The sequence below is a fragment of the Lipophrys pholis genome (genome assembly GCF_963383615.2).
Source record: "Lipophrys pholis genome assembly, chromosome: 12".
NCBI lineage: Eukaryota > Metazoa > Chordata > Actinopteri > Blenniiformes > Blenniidae > Lipophrys > Lipophrys pholis.
In genome coordinates, this window is record NC_137641.1 from 19,877,755 (window position 1) to 19,894,685 (window position 16,931).

The 16,931-nt window shown below is 39.7% G+C and overlaps 2 protein-coding genes across 3 annotated transcripts in view; one reads left to right on the top strand and one right to left on the bottom strand.

The window, feature by feature from the left end:
• Window positions 1–377: 377 nt before the first annotated feature.
• Window positions 378–7,103, bottom strand: ccdc80l2 (coiled-coil domain containing 80 like 2). Of its 2 annotated transcripts, none has more exons than XM_080476375.1 (13): window positions 6,977–7,103; window positions 6,485–6,896; window positions 6,308–6,396; window positions 6,018–6,191; window positions 5,781–5,926; window positions 4,305–4,613; window positions 3,922–4,162; window positions 3,546–3,702; window positions 2,632–2,768; window positions 1,989–2,140; window positions 1,730–1,833; window positions 1,127–1,207; window positions 378–936 (listed from the first exon to the last, which is right to left on the bottom strand). In XM_080476375.1, exons 2-13 carry the CDS (start codon window positions 6,765–6,767, stop codon window positions 608–610), a joined length of 2,202 nt encoding a protein of 733 aa, XP_080332501.1. In that variant the 5' UTR covers window positions 6,768–6,896; window positions 6,977–7,103; the 3' UTR covers window positions 378–607. The 2 variants fall into 2 exon arrangements, with proteins under 2 accessions (XP_080332501.1, XP_080332502.1); XM_080476376.1 differs by having other exon boundaries at window positions 6,485–6,878; window positions 6,977–7,097.
• Window positions 7,104–10,886: 3,783 nt separating this feature from the next.
• Window positions 10,887–16,931, top strand: part of nnt (nicotinamide nucleotide transhydrogenase) — a 37,878-nt gene continuing 31,833 nt past the window's right edge. The window contains exons 1-2 of the mRNA XM_080476350.1: window positions 10,887–10,940; window positions 13,614–13,839. Of these exons, the coding sequence (XP_080332476.1) occupies window positions 13,686–13,839 (154 nt within the window). The 5' untranslated portion in view covers window positions 10,887–10,940; window positions 13,614–13,685. The remainder of the gene's footprint in view (window positions 10,941–13,613; window positions 13,840–16,931) is intronic.

The window sequence follows — 16,931 nt, forward strand, 5'->3', positions numbered from 1 at the left end:
TAAGATTTTGTTTTCAGCAAACGAAGGAGAAGTCAGTCATTGTTTTATGAAGAACTGCTGCCAAAGATTTCTCTAAGGGCAAAGTCAAAAGAGTTCAACAACTCTTTGTTTCAGTGACCCAGACGCCTCTGCAGGCCGCAGCCCTTTAAAAAAACAGATGTTGAAGTCAAGTTAAAAAAAACTAAAAAAAACTTGTTTCGCTTAAATGGACTTTCTCCTCCTGCATCACAAGCAGGGGAAGTCGCTTTTTGTATATTTCACACATGGAAACATTGGTGAAAGTGTGGACAGATGCGCTGCCAAAAAGCTTGATCTGCTTTCATTTGAATGCTACACATATGCTTCCATTAGGACTTGAATGAAACCAAGCCAATATTCGGTCTTCATATGTATTTTTATTGGTTTAAAAGCATCCAGCCTTTTTGTTCTGGTAACCAACAAACAGCATCATGATTTTTTTTTTACATTTTACAAACTGAGTCCTAAAAACATGTTGTTTTTTTAAGGTCATTGTTTATTTGTTTGCTTGTGTCAAATCCCCATGTTGCTGCATTCCTGTCTCTTCTCAGATGTAGATAACATCTTCCCTCCACTCTCCTGTCTTTCATTACTCCTCTGATCGGTGATACAAGTACGAATCCTCCGCTCGTTCATATCCACCGTAGTGTTCCTCTTCGCTCCCTCCTCTTCCTCTCTCCTCGGGGCAGTGGATCCCCAGCCTCTTCTGCAGCTTCTCCTCCTGCAGGCGGAGCTCCATGGAGTCCACCAGGTCGTAGACGTTATCCAGGGACCACATGGGCGACGGGAACCACGCCTTGACATCACCGTCCTTCCCCACCACCAGCATGCTGAAGTAGTCTTTGCTGATCTTCAGCTGGTCCCTAAGATTGTTGACCATCTCACGGGAGAGTGTCTCAACCTCACTCTGACTACGACCTGGACAAGTGACAAAAACTCAGTTGTACACTTTCTGTAACATAGTGTGAAGAAATGAATGAAATAGAATATGCTAGTTGGGATAATTATACATTTTCACCCATTTTCTACATCGTGACGTTAGATGGAGACATTTTGTCCTAAAGGCTGATAAAATTACAGCACCCTAGTATCTCCACTAAACACTTACCATTTAAGGGGAAAAGCTCAACAGTTCCTGTTGCTTTTTGTCCATTTCCTGTCAACTTTAACAAGGCGAAGTGACGAATACCTACGGGAAGATCCAAGAAACTGTAGTTTAGCAGGAAGAACTAAATATTAATGTCAGACAAGCTCATAAAATCAGAGGAAAAATATCATTACAACACATAGAATGCAATATTTGGGGTCGTGCATGTGTTAAATGCACCTAATATGAACCTTTATAGTTTAAACATTGTTTTTCTTTTCAGTGCCTATGTGTTAAGCTGTGGGAATATCATCATCTGCTTAATAGGAAAAATGGCTGATTGAGTAGTATACACAACAAATGGGAAGATCTTGATCATTTCTTAAGAAAAACAAACGGTAAATATTACAGAAACTTGAAACAGATTGAAGACATACGGGCCTGAATAATGAAAACGTCTGCTTTTTCTTTGTGAATATGATTGTATTCACTATGTAATTCCTTCCGGTAATGCCAAATATATTTGGTCCTACTGCTTGTGTTTCCCTGCGTTTTGAGCAGGGAGAAACTACTGCAACACTCCTATGTCGCACAACAGCAGTATTAGTGTGTTGTGTTCCTCACCCAGGTGACAGCCCTGACCACTGAGAGCAGAGAGCTGTTGTTGGAGAGAGTAATCATCTTCAGAGGGAGCAGAGATGAGCAACAGTCTCCTCTTAGACATGAACCTAGACACAGATGAAAAGACTGACTGAAATGTTGCTTTGTTAAACATTCACACATTATATATACAATTATTAAGATAGGGAGCAGATACAGATGAGTGAGGACTGTTTAAAATGAGTTGTCTGGTGAAGCTGCAGTCGTTGATACGTGACTCTACCTGAGCAGTGAGTTTTCAACCACCGACTCTTGTGCGTCTTTAGAGCAGACTGAAGGAATCTTCCTCTCTTTCTCTTTCTCTGAGTGCCTCGAGGGAAAGTTGTCAATGTACTCAAACAAAGCTGAGCTTGATGGAGGAGCCTCAAATACTCTCTGGGGGTCAAAGACCAAAGCTGATTAATCATTAAGAGAAACGCATGCTTTAAAATGTCTTTGCAAGCAACACCACTTACAACAGTTCCTGCACAAATAAGAACAAAACGCAAAACATTTACATTTTTAGTAATTGTCAAAATGCTGCAGAGCTAGGACTGTGTAGTGGATTCAATTAAAAAAATGAAAAGGGTTCAACAATTTAAAAATGTTCAAAAGCTGATGGCTGCCTTTTTAGCTTCTCCCTTTTACAAGGGTTGCAAGGTTACAAGGGACGTATAGTTATTTTTTTTTTTATATGTCTGATGACCTTTCTGTTGCAACTACAACAACCCAGATAAGGATTTATCCTGACATGCTACCAGGGTGGCTGATGATTCTAGAACTAGCCTGAAAAGTCCTGAAAGAAGGTGATATTTGATGTTATCACTCCAAGCAGGTAAACATGACTATCCTGACACATCAAGGGATCCCAAATTAGAATAACTTACATTTGATCTCATGTCGTAATCGGTGACGGTCATTGAAAAGAGGTCAGAGGACGACAAGCCGAGCTCCGTCCTCAGCAGAGAGATCAGGTCTGGATCGGAGAACTGGTCGGATCGGTCAATGAGACGAGGCTCCGACTCTGAAACAAAGCATCTGGTATATGGCTCATTTAAGAAAATAAGAGTAATACCAGGAACACTCTGCAATGTGAACCAATGACATTAATTAAACCCCAAAGTCCCACAACCTCACATCCAAATGTTAAATCTTGCAAATACTACATTGACTCTCAGATGTTTGAATTTGTTATATTGCTCAGAGGTTTCTATTATTTGTACTCAGGTGTTAAATCATAGTTTCAGCCACTTTACAAACAAAAGAGATCGACAAAATAATTTTTGAAATGGTGCTAATTGAGGCACTCTTGGTGAGTATTGAAGTTAACTTAAACGTGTCTGAGGTATATTCAGTTCAGACCTTCAGAGAAATATGAAGTGACTGCGTTGCAAAAAAGAGTTGCCCATATATAAGATATCAACAATAAATTGAGGAAAATTACTTAAAGATAGTGAAATTATCCGTCAATGCAGAAAGTAAATTTTACTTGATTAGAAATCTTAAAATAAGATAGATTCAAGATTATACTGTAAAATCAAGTAAATAACTTAAAAAATAAAAATAAAAAAAAAAGCTAAATTATCCATCATGTCTAAAAACAACATTTTGAATCTTGGCAAGTGCCAAACCATTTGCAATGTGTTGACTGCTGTTTTATCTCCTTGTGGTCATTTTGCCTTTTTACTTATTTGCAGCACCTGTCATATTGCGGAAGTACTTTAGAGAAGTGCTAACTAAATGTTGTCCAGACAAAAATATTTAAATTCACATGACACAATAAAAAATACGTGCCTCTTACCCAGCTGTTGGTGCTCCAGCGTGAGTGTGGCTTGGCTACCTTCACCAACAAGAGTTACCAACGTGATCTTCCTGATCACGAATTGACAGTGTTGCTTCTTGTTCTCCTCATTCTGCTGGATGTATAGTGTTGCATGGCGGCTGGGTGTTGATATCACCTTGTTGGAAGAGGACACAGAAGGTAGCAAGTGGGTCTCCTGACATCTTTTCGTGCATTTATAATAGAATGTTTTATGCTTTATTTGTTATTGTTTAATTGACATAATGAAATTGCAGGTGCTGCTAACATAGATTTCAGAAAAGATAAAAAGATTGGTACTACAACAACTGTAAAAGAAAACAGGCACAAGTGCTAAAAGGTCTTGAAAAGGTCTCACCATCAGCCTTCTTGTCCCTTTTAAACCATCCAGAAACGCCTTCAGGGCGGATTTATCTTTCTCACTTGCCTCTTTATTGGACTTTTTCCCTCTTCCTTTACCTTTCTTCCCCTTTTTCCCTTTGCCTTTTTTCTTAGAGCTCTGTTTGTCCTGTGTGTCCATCTTTTCGTTAAGTTTGGTTTTATCGTCATTGTTTTGCCCGCCATGTTTGTTCTTTCCTGCTTCCACTGGTGAGTCGGGCCTAAAATAAAAACAAAAATGAGAAAGGAGTCTTAATAAAATCTTAATCTGGTGTGAAGACATAGAAAAAAGCTTGATGCACCAGATAAGTTACTGTAATCAAAACGTAACCAGTGAAATGTTCACATAGACAACAGCAGCACCTGGCTTTCTTTATATCCTCGTTTCTTGAAACAGACCCTTTTTCCTTTTCTCGGGCGTTAGATGTCGCCCGATCCACAGTGCTATGGTCCTTCACCCTCTGAGATCCTGCAGAGGGAGTCTTACGGATGACAAACCTCGACCGCCCATTCAGTATATCCTGGATTTTACTCTTCAGAGCAGCTTTTCTATCCAGAGGAGGTTTCCTTTGCATTGCCATCACAGAAGTCAAATTTCCTCGCCTCTGTGGGCTCAGCACCATCTTTTTCTTCATCTTTTTAACCACAAGCTTCTTTTTTGTGCTTTTACACCTAAAACAAGAAACACAATGAATACACTCAGTGGAACATGGTTGTCAACATAACACACGTTAATGTCTCTTATGATAACCTGCAGTAATATCTGAAAAAACATGCAGAAGATATGACTTAGTCATTCAGACAGTTCTTTATTGCTGACTTTTTGGCCTTTGCATTTGGTTGCTGAACTCACTATTGATTAAATCTAACCAGACAACTCACATGGGGCTGGGCATGATGATGAAAGAAGTGAATAATAATAATAATAATAATAAATAATATTTATATAAATAATGTTTATATAATTAAAAAATATTTTAAATTGAAATATAATGGAAAGAAAAATACAGTTAATAAATAAGTGAACAGGTATGGCAGTTGCAGGACATATGAAAAGCAATTTGAAAACCAGTGACATTTAGTCAAGCTAGTTGTACAACAAGCCTGGACAATAATACTGACTGCCCTACTAGTAAAACTAATCCATAAACTAGTAAACTTTTTGCCAACATGACCTCTACTATCAACGGAAACATGGCTTTTCTATAGCAAGTCTACAATGCTTATCATTGCCAATGGATCCCAACTGCCAGATCAGGATTTGCACTTAGAGTGATCTTGGACCTAATAGTGTGCCTTTCCTTCCCAAAGCATCAGAGTTATCAGCCCTTTTTAATTGTGTTTCAAAATACAGTTTTCCGTTGTGACCTGTCCCCTCTGCTGGTGAAATAGGCAAAATGGTACATTAGTTGACGAAAGACATTTGAATGTCTCTTGTATTTTACTTCAATTGATGGCCCCAAATAGATTCAAATATGTTGAGATTAAAAAGTGAAACAATCATAGCTACCAGACAACATCAGGATTAACACCGTGAATTATTTTTCTAAATTGAAAACAAACTCTTGTTAGCATTGGTTGCTTAAATAATGATTGAGTTCAGTGTTTTTGGCCTCTATTGTCTCAGTTTGCATGTCAATTCCCAATTGATTTTATTCATAAGCCGTGTATTTATTTGTCCGATTGTTAATAACTTTAATTATTAGTCTTGAGCATCACTGAACACTTTTTACCTACTTTAAATTATGACTTATAATACCTATTATTGCTTTAGATTGGACTCAAATAACTTGCAAAACTCTCTTGTTTGTTCGAAGAGACTTAGTAGTATAATGAAACCTCATATTGGGTCCTTTTCTGGTCATCTTCTCCAGCTTTCTCATTGGAAACTGATCAATTAGCTCCAAAATCGCTTCAGTGCGGACCGGATAAGGGAAGCGCTCACTGACCCGCAGGTTCTTCTTCATTACCAGCATGTTGAACTCCTGAAATTGTGAGTACAAGCCCAAAACATGCCAATTGATAAGTCACAATAGTAGTCAATGAGCTAAGATAAACTGAAATGTTGATGGTTACTTGGCTGTTGAGCTCCAGGTGGTGCAGCAGTTTGGTGACAGTGTCAGGATCCAGACTTTCCACTGAGGCTTCCCCTTGAAGTGTTGTCTTCTGGATCCGACCTTCCATCATGGCATTCTGCACGATGGTTATAATGAAGGTGTCTCTTTCCGCCAAGCGGCAGTTCAGACCTTTCTATGAGAAACAGTGAAAGCAACAAAGACATGTAAGTTCTGAATCAATCAATCCAAACAAAACCTAAAGAAAAGAAAAGAAAAAAAAAAGAGTCGCTGATTTGAGTCATGTAGTACCTGGTCTGTATCCTCGAGTTGTTTCTCCATCATGCGAAGATAGTGGTCATTGTGTGAAGGAGCTGTGATCACCCATAACCGCTTTTTCCCTAAAGGGTGAACAGGCAGATTGTAGAAACAGTAAGTTTGTGAAAGTCAATCACACATGCTTTAATTGATCAGAGGATTTATCCTTGCCTGCAAAGTCAGCCAAGAAGTCCAGCTCCGGAGTGAGGCTCGAAGATGGCTCTTCAACTCCCCTGTTGTCTCCATGCTTGCTATCTTCTTCTTCCAGTCCTAATCCATGCTCGACACCCGGGGGGAGGTCTGAATAATCCCCCCAATCCCTTACATTGGGATCCAACTGGTCCTTGGACTTGCTTCCATGAATTCCCGACCAGGCGTTAAGCAAGCCCGGGTAGCTGAGGCTCCAAAAAGTAGAAAAGAACAACAAATAGTGCGAGGTGTAAAAATGAAACATCCTTACTGTGACACAGCTGTAAAACTGGTGTGGTGGTCAGCTGGAACTGCTGAGCAGTTCATAAGTCCTCATCTGGAAAAATCCGACATTCATGTAGTTTTGTTTTCACCCCTGGGAAACAAGAAGAGTCTGATTTGAGAGTTTAAAAAGCTCACAAAACATTCATTAAAGCAGTTTCCATGCTTTCAAACCAAAAATCCAATGCTCACTATGAGCTTCTGTACTGTGTATCCAGAGAAAAAGCAGGTGGATCAAATCTGGAATCTGAAAGGTGAATGGAAAACAAAGACCCTGGTGATGTTAACCCCTCACAGCCTCAGAACGACTGACTGCGAGAGACATTCGCTCTGCTTGCAGAGTCCTGGTTCACATTAAACTTGACGATCGTTAACAGGAAATCCCTGGAATTTTCTGCAACTTCAAAGGATTTTCTTGCAGCAAAAAAAAATATCTCTCTCTCTCACTCCCTCTCTCTCTTTCACACATATCATTCTTTTATATTTGTGTAGTCCTGCTTTGTCTTAAAGTGGTGTCCATTAACAATAAAACAACTGATCACACTCAAACAAAAAGAATTAAGTAAACAAAAAAAATGCAGTTTTCTGGGGGGGGGGGGGTTACAAGGGCTTTTTTCCTCTCCTAAGTTATGTGAATCGGTATATAAATACACGGTCATACAGGCAATATTTTCTATGCATTGGTATTCCAGTGCACTCACGTGTACATTCATACTTACTGGCACAAGCTTTACCACAGCTGCATGACTCGGTGCTGCTCCAGGCTTCACAGTTAGTCAGGAGGTGAAAGCAGCTGCTGCGGCCTTAGGGGCATTGCTGAGAAGATGCATCTGACCTCTTGACCTCACTAGAGTGGGGTCAAAAACAGATAACATGCCTGCGAGGTGGAGACAATTAGATTCCCCACATTATCACACCAAGTGAAGACTGACTGTCAATGTTGATTTAAACACATGTCACTGTGCATTTGCAGTTTCAAATGAAGGACAACAGCAGTAACCAGTTCCTGCAGCAGCCATAAATATCCCAGACTGCCCACAGGTGCCGAGAATAGTCTGAACTAGACTCTTGAGGTAAAGCGTGGCCACAGGCAGTAAAAACGGAAAAGAATTTGACCAGGAAAGTGTTCATCTTTTCCAAAAACCACTCCTAAAACATCTCTGCCAGCACATACAAGTATCTCACCTTCTTAAATGTAATAACAAAGAGGTTTTCCAGGTGTGCAGGATTAGTCTCTATTATAGAGCTTGACCCACATTGTCCCCCTCCAATGCCCATGGTGCACATGCTTAATCTCATACCAAGAAGTAATTTGTTTTGTTGTGATATTTTTCAGATGTTTTTGACAATATATGATAATTTGATCAATGCCTGTTTGGCTCAAGAATCATTAAAAAACAAAAACACTTTTAATTCAAAGTCCCTGGTGGGTTTTTATACATGCAACTGTTACACTGAAAGTTTTACACTAAAACTTATTATATCATGGAGAACTAATTTAACCCTGTGCTTACTTTTTCTTTATACTGTGTAAAAGCATTCCCCCGAACCCTGAGCAGAAATATAATTTTTTTCCCTCGACTCCACTCAAACAGAAAAACTTCCTTATATTTTAGATTTAGTACACATAAATTGAAATATTTGCTGCAATTTTGTCTATTTGTAAACCATAAAATACAGCATTCAATTTGGTTTTCTTTTATATTTCAAAAGTGCTACGTAAAATGAAATGTCTCATTTTCCATGCAACATGCAACGCTTTTTTCAATCAAATGTAGGATTTAAGTAGACTCCACATTCTTAAGATGGTATTCATTTGCATTGTACCAATCTTTCTGGAAGCGAGGGTTGGGTAAATATAAGAACCCAAATGTTTCCCTTAATTAAAAAAAAAAAGGATTTGAACCCAACAGGCCTTCAAGAGAATGTGAGGAAGTGTTTTTTAATAAGAAAATACACCCTGAAAATAACACATGCTGCACACTGCAAGGTTCAACAAAAGTTCACTCACTCCAACGAGACATCATCCTCCAAGATATCCTTGAACTTTCTTCTTGATCTGCAAGTTACCAGGTTAGTTGGTGGAATTGGCAGTTTTAATGTCAGCGAAAGAGAAAACCTCATCAAATAGGCCAAAAAGAAAGCTAAAGAATGTGAGTAAAGCTGTCCGTAGGGTAAAACCCTACAATGAAAACCAGGCATAACAACAATGCATTCCACTGCCTGAGCCTGATAAAGAGAACCAGATGATCAGTGCGAGAAAGAAATATAGTATTCATAATGTATGCAGCACATATACAAGCCTGGAGGTGGATGCATTTGATATTGTACATTGAATGAAGGCAGAAAATGAGACAAACAGTTAGATGAATAAACAATGTTCTTGTAAACGTGTCAACAGAGTTCATGTCCCTGACTTTGTACATGTTTGTTTTTCAGTAAAAATTTCCACTCAAAAGTTAAACCGGAACGGTCCACATGTGTTTCGGGTCCACATAACAAATAACGTTTTTCGTAAACGAAATGTACGTCACGATGCAACTCACATTTCACCGCATGTTCTAAAAACTGCTCCTATCATTGTGTCCATCCACGGTGGGAGGGAAAAGGTCAGCCAACATGCACCTGTGAGTGACAAAACATATAGTATAATGACAGTTAAATATATCTATGATTTCTGATGTGAAACAAAATACAGACTGTTGTTCGGATTTTTTCATTTATGAAAGGAACAATGCATTTTAATAGATCAAACCAGAAAGTAGAAAGTATCTGCTTTCTGACGTTTCACTTTAATCAGTGGCTTTTCAGCAGAGCTAAATTTATTTACTTCATGTGTGTTTGGAGCAGGAACTAACACATGCAGGACAATGCAACTCCATGATCAGGATTGGAAACCACTGGCACAAACAGAAAAATGGCCAAAGTCCCATGATCCTAGTTTAGATAAAAAGGTGTATGATTCGATTTAAAAAAACAAATATTACAGCACTCCATCTACCTGTTTCCAAACCCATATCAACCACAGCAGGGTCAAGGCTGAACTTAATATCTGGATTGGAGGGCAACTATTATCCATGTTTTAGATGCCCCCCTGCTACAACAGAATTAATTGTAATGAGTGACTTGTAGTGACTTTTTCTGAAGTTCTGTCGGACCAAGAAGAACTAGGACAGTGGATCACTGGTTTATGTAAGGAGTGTGTGGTGGATAGCATTCCTGTATCACAGTGAGATTATTCCTGGCTGTCTTCTGGGTTTGGGGGTCTTTCTGAGTAATATTTTAGAGAAATAGCAGCCGGGGCCTTTTTGTGGGGAGTTTGAATGTTCCCCCCCATGTGTGCATGGATTTCCTCCAGGTATACTCAGATTTCCTCCCATGGTCCAAAAACATGCTTCTGAAGGTAATTGGTTACGTCCAATTAACTCCATCAGTGTGTAAACATGGGTGTCTCTCTGGTTGTATGGTTGTCTGTCTCTGTATGTTTGCCCTGTGATGACCTGGTGACCTCACCAGGGTGTATCCTGCCCTCACCCAGAGTAAACTGGGAGTGACTCCAGTTACCCTGAACAAGATATCAGGAGTGCAGAAGATGGATGGATGTGAATGGAGTGTTTGTCTCAGTGGTCGAGGCAGAATGGATCCTAGACTGTGTGAGACATAAATTGCACTGTTGCACCTCTTAGTGGAGATATAAAAAGTTGCATCTCCTCTGACTCAATTTATGGATTTGGACGTCATTTCCATTTTAGTGAAGCATATTAAAAGATACGTCCTATTCAATAATACGTTATTATTTAATCCCACAGTTGTTGTTTTTTTTTTTTTTTGGCATCTTTATGGGTACGCATGCTTGCAAACAGACATAACCTTGCACATTAGCTGAGCATCGTTTAATAATCTGATCATATATAAATTGCAGATATCTTCTTGCCAGCCAATATAAACGTGTTTTTTGTTTGTTTTTGTTTTTTAAGGAGATAAATGCACGCAGTTCGATGGGATTGTCGACGTTTAATGCCTCTTCACATGTGTCCGATGTCCTCTGATATGATCCAATGATAAATGTATCCCTCCGCCGGACCTCTTCCGGGTCGACGACGGAAAGTTCGTGTTCGCTCGCTGCACACAGACTGAGCCCGGACTGTCTGCAAAGGTCAGTGGCGTTATCCGTCCTCAAACACCTCTCTCCTCTCACTTTCCACCGTTCAGTTGTCTCGGCCTCGCCTTGCCCGCGGTGTGCATTGCGGCTTTTTCCACTCTCACTGCGGCCGCGTCCATTCAAACCAGCGGCACTTTTTTGTTTTGTTTTTGTCGGCTGCTAACTGCTAGCTGGTGTTAGCTTCTCCCCCCACCCCATCGCCGCTGTGTGCAAACAAAAAGAGAAGCAGAAAGGATGGAAATCACGCTGTTTCTGAATCACGGAGAGACATTGTGCAGAAATAAAAGCCCTGCGAGAAAAACATGTTATTAAAAAACATATATATAAAAAAAAAAATTGGATCTGCGCGTCATGGCGCGTTGTTCGCGTAGATTTAGGAGGAGATGTTGTTTTTATGGTGTTGTAAAGGTTAACAGAGCGTTATGAGAGTCCTGACCCTGGGTGAAAGTGGCACATTCTGCAATAACCATCAAACCTTTGCAGGATTAAGGCTGTGTTATGGTTATTGTACTGAAACTGTCCTATTAATTCATATCAATGAAGGGCAGCGCTTTGTGGTGACGTGGTAGTTTCTTCATATCAAACTGCCTTCCATTGTTTCATTTTTCAGTTCTGCTCATTTCAAATGCAGATATTTATGACAAATATATCCTGTGTGGACATCACATCAGTAAATGAAACTTTAATCTTTTTAGTACTATTAATGCATGTGAACGTGTAATATTGACAAAGTGATAATAATATGACTACTCACTGAGATGAGGAGAATGAAACATTAAAGCTAAGAAATGTGTATACTAAAACAACAATGGAATTTATACAAGACGGAAATCTATTTTTAAATGACTTAAAGTATACATATATATTGTTTTAAAACTAACAATCTATTTAAAGCTAATGTGAGAAACAGATAAATCTGTATATGAAAGAGGAATAATGAATCAATGAGTAATTGGAGAATTTCATTGTAAAACAGTAATTTTGAACAAAATACTAAGAAATTAACAAAACAACTGTATACCTTTCAACGTTAAGTCAAGCTGAAGAGGTAAGCATATCAAAAGTTTTAAAGATGTATGCAAGATGAACCCACAGGGTGCTCAAATGATTCATAGTTTATAATCCTATTGATGGTTATATTAATGTCGACTGTTAACTGCTCAGTATCTAAGAATATGTTCACACCTGACATTAACATGAGTCTCTGGTGATCTGAGCACATGAGGCAACCCCAAAGACAAGAGTAAACAGGCACTCGAGCACTTTCGCTCAAATCACTTCCTGAGGTGGTCTGGGACACATCTGACCACATAGGTTTTTTAGTGTCACAAATGCGCTCCGGGGACAATGTCGTTGAAGGAAAATAGGTCATATGTCAACGTCATCAGTGTGCGCCATGTTTTCATTGAACACATCTGTAGCAGTTCTAAAAACATCTGCTGTTCTTGGTTAAAATACAGATAAGACCAAACCTCGCCTTTGTCTTGGGACAGAATAACTGCACGATGAGTGTAAATAGTTTGCATCAGGGCTCGCCACATGTCATCATATCAATTGAAATGTTTGTTAATGCAGGTGTAAACAGGCCCATTGTGAGACAGTGGGAGCATGAGAAAGGATTGTGGTATAAAAATGAGGAAATGTCTTTTATTATTGGATACATGTATGTCTTAATGCATTTAGTGCAGAAAATCCAGTGAAACAGATTATATAGTTACATAAAAAGACTCATAGTTGTGTTGATTTTGACAGCGGACTGCAGTGTAATTAGGTAAAACTCTTTGCCTTCTGGGGGAAATTGTAAATGTGGGTTAATATAGGTCCCTCAATACATCCACAAATACTGTACCAAAGCTAATTCAGTGTAGGACAGTTTGAGATGTTATATATGAGAATAACACAAAGTCTTAAAAGTTAAAAGTATAGAAACATGGTTTTTAACAAATTGTACATACTGCACCTTTAAACCGTATTTTTTAGAATTGTTTTTAATTGACTCATTTCAGCACTAAAGAGTGGTAGTGTTCATTTATTGTTTAATGTTTGATAGTAATTTATTTGTTTAATGAACTTTGGTTCATGTTTTTGACCTGTTATCTGCAACTGTTTCATTGAGGACACTATTCTGTGTCATGGGGGAAGTTGTCGCCGGTCGTTTCTAGTTCAAACCCTACTACACCAGCCCCCCAGGCCCAGTTTATCCCGGTTTGATTATCTCCTTTTAAAGTAAATATACTGCCACACATGCGGTTAACTGCCTCAATGTCACTCAGTGGGACTGTGGTTTTAAAGACGCGGCTGTTTGCTTTTTTGATATTGAACAGGTATGTAAAGTCCGCATTAAGATATAAATCACTTTCCATGTGACTGTCTGTTAGCACGGTTGAAGGACGGTTGTAATATGTGGCTCCAGCAGATGAGTTTGTATTGGATTTCAGGGCAAAACATGTCCAATAAGGTGAAAGGTCACACACTGCTGGACGCTTGCTCAACACGAGAACACAGTTTGAAACTGCTTTTGTGTAATTACTTTGTATTCTTTGGAAAATTGTTTAACACACGTTCATCTTTTTGTTCTTCTCGCCCTCTAACTCTCCCCTTTCTCCCTCCCTCCCTCCCTCCCTCCCCTCTCGATCTGTTGCTCCTGCCGTCATGTCTCCTCCCCAGGAGGGCTGCTGTCCGTCTCGTTGAGCTCCTCCTGCAGTGCGATTGTCAGGTGTGTGTGTGTGTGTGCGCACCATGGCGAGCCTCCTACGCGTTGTGGTGGCCAGCTGCTCGACCCCCATCTTCAGCGGGGTGTCCTGTGCGAAGCTGCAGAGCAGCAGTGCCGTCAAAACCTCATACGTGCGGTTTTTTAGGACCCATCAAGCTCTCGGCCGATGTGCTAGTCCAGGTAAGAGACTACACAACGATGCAGGGATGCATATTAGTGATTCATTTCCAATGCACTCAGTTGTGGAACAATTTCATTGTCGATCCATATCACTTCAACACTGCTGCAATAAAGACAAGTCATGAGGTGGAATACTCTCACAACATGGGCTTTGCATATACAACAAACATCCAAACCATACAGGCTGTGATGTGGACACACTGCCCCGAAGAAAGCGTGGTCTTTTCCAGTCATTTTGATATTCACCACATATTGAGATCACTGGTTGCTGCTGCTACTTTCGTGAATGTTCAGCTATTTTTAAAATGTCTTTCCTCAAGGCAACTCCAGTTGTGTAATGTGTTCTGGTCATTCATACTTCCTCTGTACTTGGCCTGTGCTAAATAACGCTCCTCAGTTAATGTTTTCATAATGAATAAATAATCTATTAGAAAAATGCCAGACTTTTTTCTTTTTACTTAAGAATTCAATAACAGTTCAACTACTTCCAATGCGATCTCCATTCATATAGTGTATGACTTTTGTGAGATTGCCCCATATGTGCAGTTGCATGACCAGCTCTCCTGTTTCAGCGACCACAGCCAGTACATTCACTGCCAAGTAACAACATGAGAATACCAATATGAACTGCACAGTTATGCAGGAAACGCAACCTATTATAAAATCAGAGCATACAGACTCTTGGGTTCTTATATATCGGGCTGGTGCGCTTTAGTTGGAAACTGTACTGGGAACATGTGTGTTGAGGGTTATGTACAGATGTTTCACACCTGATAATCACTTTAGCACCACCTGCAGCTCCTTCTTGCATTCTCATGATCTTGTGCATCAGATGCATGGCAGGTGTCGACCACACAGTGCACGAAGCTAAGAAACAATCTTTCATACCATTGTCCCTCGTTGGTGTTGGCAACAGGTTAAACAGAACTGTCATTGAGACCTGAATATGGAGCGCTACCTGTCCATTCATTCATGTCACGTGCTTATTTAGACGGCCGTATAGTTAATATAAGTACGTCGTGAGAACTTAGTCTAATGTGTGGTGTTTCAAGTGAAAAGTAAAACAATCAGGTGACACTTTGACCTCGTACAGTAGTTCGTCCTCTACTGCAGGTTTATTTTTATAGCTTTACAGTCAGTGTTGCGTTCAGTGTGAAGGTCACAGTAAGGGTAGCTCAACCCTCAGGCATTAAGTTTTTTTTTTGTTTTTTTTTTCCCCCCCTAACATCTAGTGTTGGATATGTTCACAGTTCTGTGTGTGTATGTGTGCACTGTGAAGCCGGTATCAGCTGGCTGCAGGAGCTTCATGCACGTGTATGCTGGCTTCACTCTCTCTCGGTCTGTCTCGTTCACGTTGACATGACTGAGGGTAACGCTGCAGTTTAGCCCGTTCCAGTAACAGCTGGCTGCATCTATTCTGGACACACAAGTGTCAGTTTCCAATCTCTCCGTTGAGGCACGCACACACACACACACACACACACACACTGTGCGCTTTGACCTTCAGGGAGCCTATAGACGTACAGAAAGAGACCGTGTGAGGACATAGCCTGAATTTGTGGACTATAAAACGAATATAATCTGCTTTTGAAGCTTTTTGTTCCTGGTGTTATGAGAGTGTTACAGCAATAGATTTGAAGTAGCTTACACATAGGACTGCATTGTGCACTGTTTGAGTTAATGATTAAATTTATTTAGGATTAGTGAGGTTTGTGTCATTATTGAGAAATGAGTAGAGAGTAACATTTATACTAACAAGACACATTTGCATTACTGAATGTAATAAGTGTAACCGGTTTGACTACACTGGGACAATGGTAGAGCTTGGTGGTTTTCTTCTGGACAAGAACAAACTTGATGAAGTGAAAACGTTGCTCAAGGCTAAAAGGCTGCGAGGACAATTTTTGGCTATGACGAGAGAAAATAAAGCGATAACAAAAAATCACATAAAGCCATGATTCAAACGGAAATGACCAGTACAAATTAGGATCTTAGAAAAACCATGTCATCTGTAAAAGGAAAAAAGTACAAAATGTGTGAAGATCCTGTTAAAAACCAAACTGAAGGATTTTTTGCCTGTCAGTATCTCTTGATGTGCTCTGCACTCAACCAGAAACTATTATTTAGCAAACGCCAGGGTCTTTAAGTGTGCGTTTAATGATGTTTATGGGAGTTTTATGCTTATTGGGTTCAATTGGCAACACTGATTTTTCCAGATTTAAAAATACTTAGTTTTTCTGTGTGTAATCCGTTCTGTGGGTGAAGTAACATTTATCACTATGACACGATGGATATTATCGATGAAAGAATTTAAGTAATATTTAATGTGAGAACAACTTGCAACAAAAGTGTGAGGAAGGCTGTGCAGCAGGAGGATCAGGACAGAGGAAGGACAGACGGCAGGCTCTTGTGTTTATGTATAGATGAGAGGCGGCAGAGGGAAAGAGCGGCAGTGGAATTTTCCATAGGAGCCGACTTGGCATGTGACCTGCCCCCCTCACTGGTGCTTCAGCACAACCTAAAAAAGACAGCATGTCTTTGGCCACTATTATGCTACTTTCTTTAATCGTTTTTTTTTTATTTTTTTTTTCTGAACTTTTTATGTCGGCTTAATAATTAATATAAAAAACAGTGTGACAGTTTCCTTCCTAAATACGTTACCTGGCCTTTCTGTTTGTGCTTGTGGTTCTATACTACTTTCAAAACTAATAGTGTTGCCATCAAATTCAGCCAAGGAGTGATTCTATTACAGATTTGCAAAGGTTAGCCTGTGAATACATTGCATTACTTCATTGTTAGAGGACACAGATCTTGTCATTCTGCCCACGAAGGTCACACAGGACAATATTTATGGTCAACACAATTTTAAGCTGTCCATCCATCATGCTCTAGTTACAGTGAGTTACAGTTTTTACTCTGTGTTCTGTGTAGGGCTTGTCTATCTTTTGCAGCATAATTCAGACATTTGTACACCTCGCTGTCACACCTCATGTCCTTCACCATATCTGTGCTACAATCCCTCGTCAGTTCAAGCTGTTTGCGCAGGGGAGACACAAAAATATGGATGTGGATTTGTACTCAATCCAGAACCT

Bases quoted from the DNA above. Each gene is read 5' to 3' on its own strand.
- ccdc80l2 (XM_080476375.1), bottom strand. From the start codon at position 6,767: ATGTTTCATTTTTACACCTCGCACTATTTGTTGTTCTTTTCTACTTTT. The intron at 1,834-1,988 runs GTAGAGTCACGT...ATCTGTGTCTAG, and splicing joins GTTGAAAACTCACTGCTCAG to GTTCATGTCTAAGAGGAGAC. The intron at 937-1,126 runs GTAAGTGTTTAG...TCACTTGTCCAG, and splicing joins TGAGCTTTTCCCCTTAAATG to GTCGTAGTCAGAGTGAGGTT.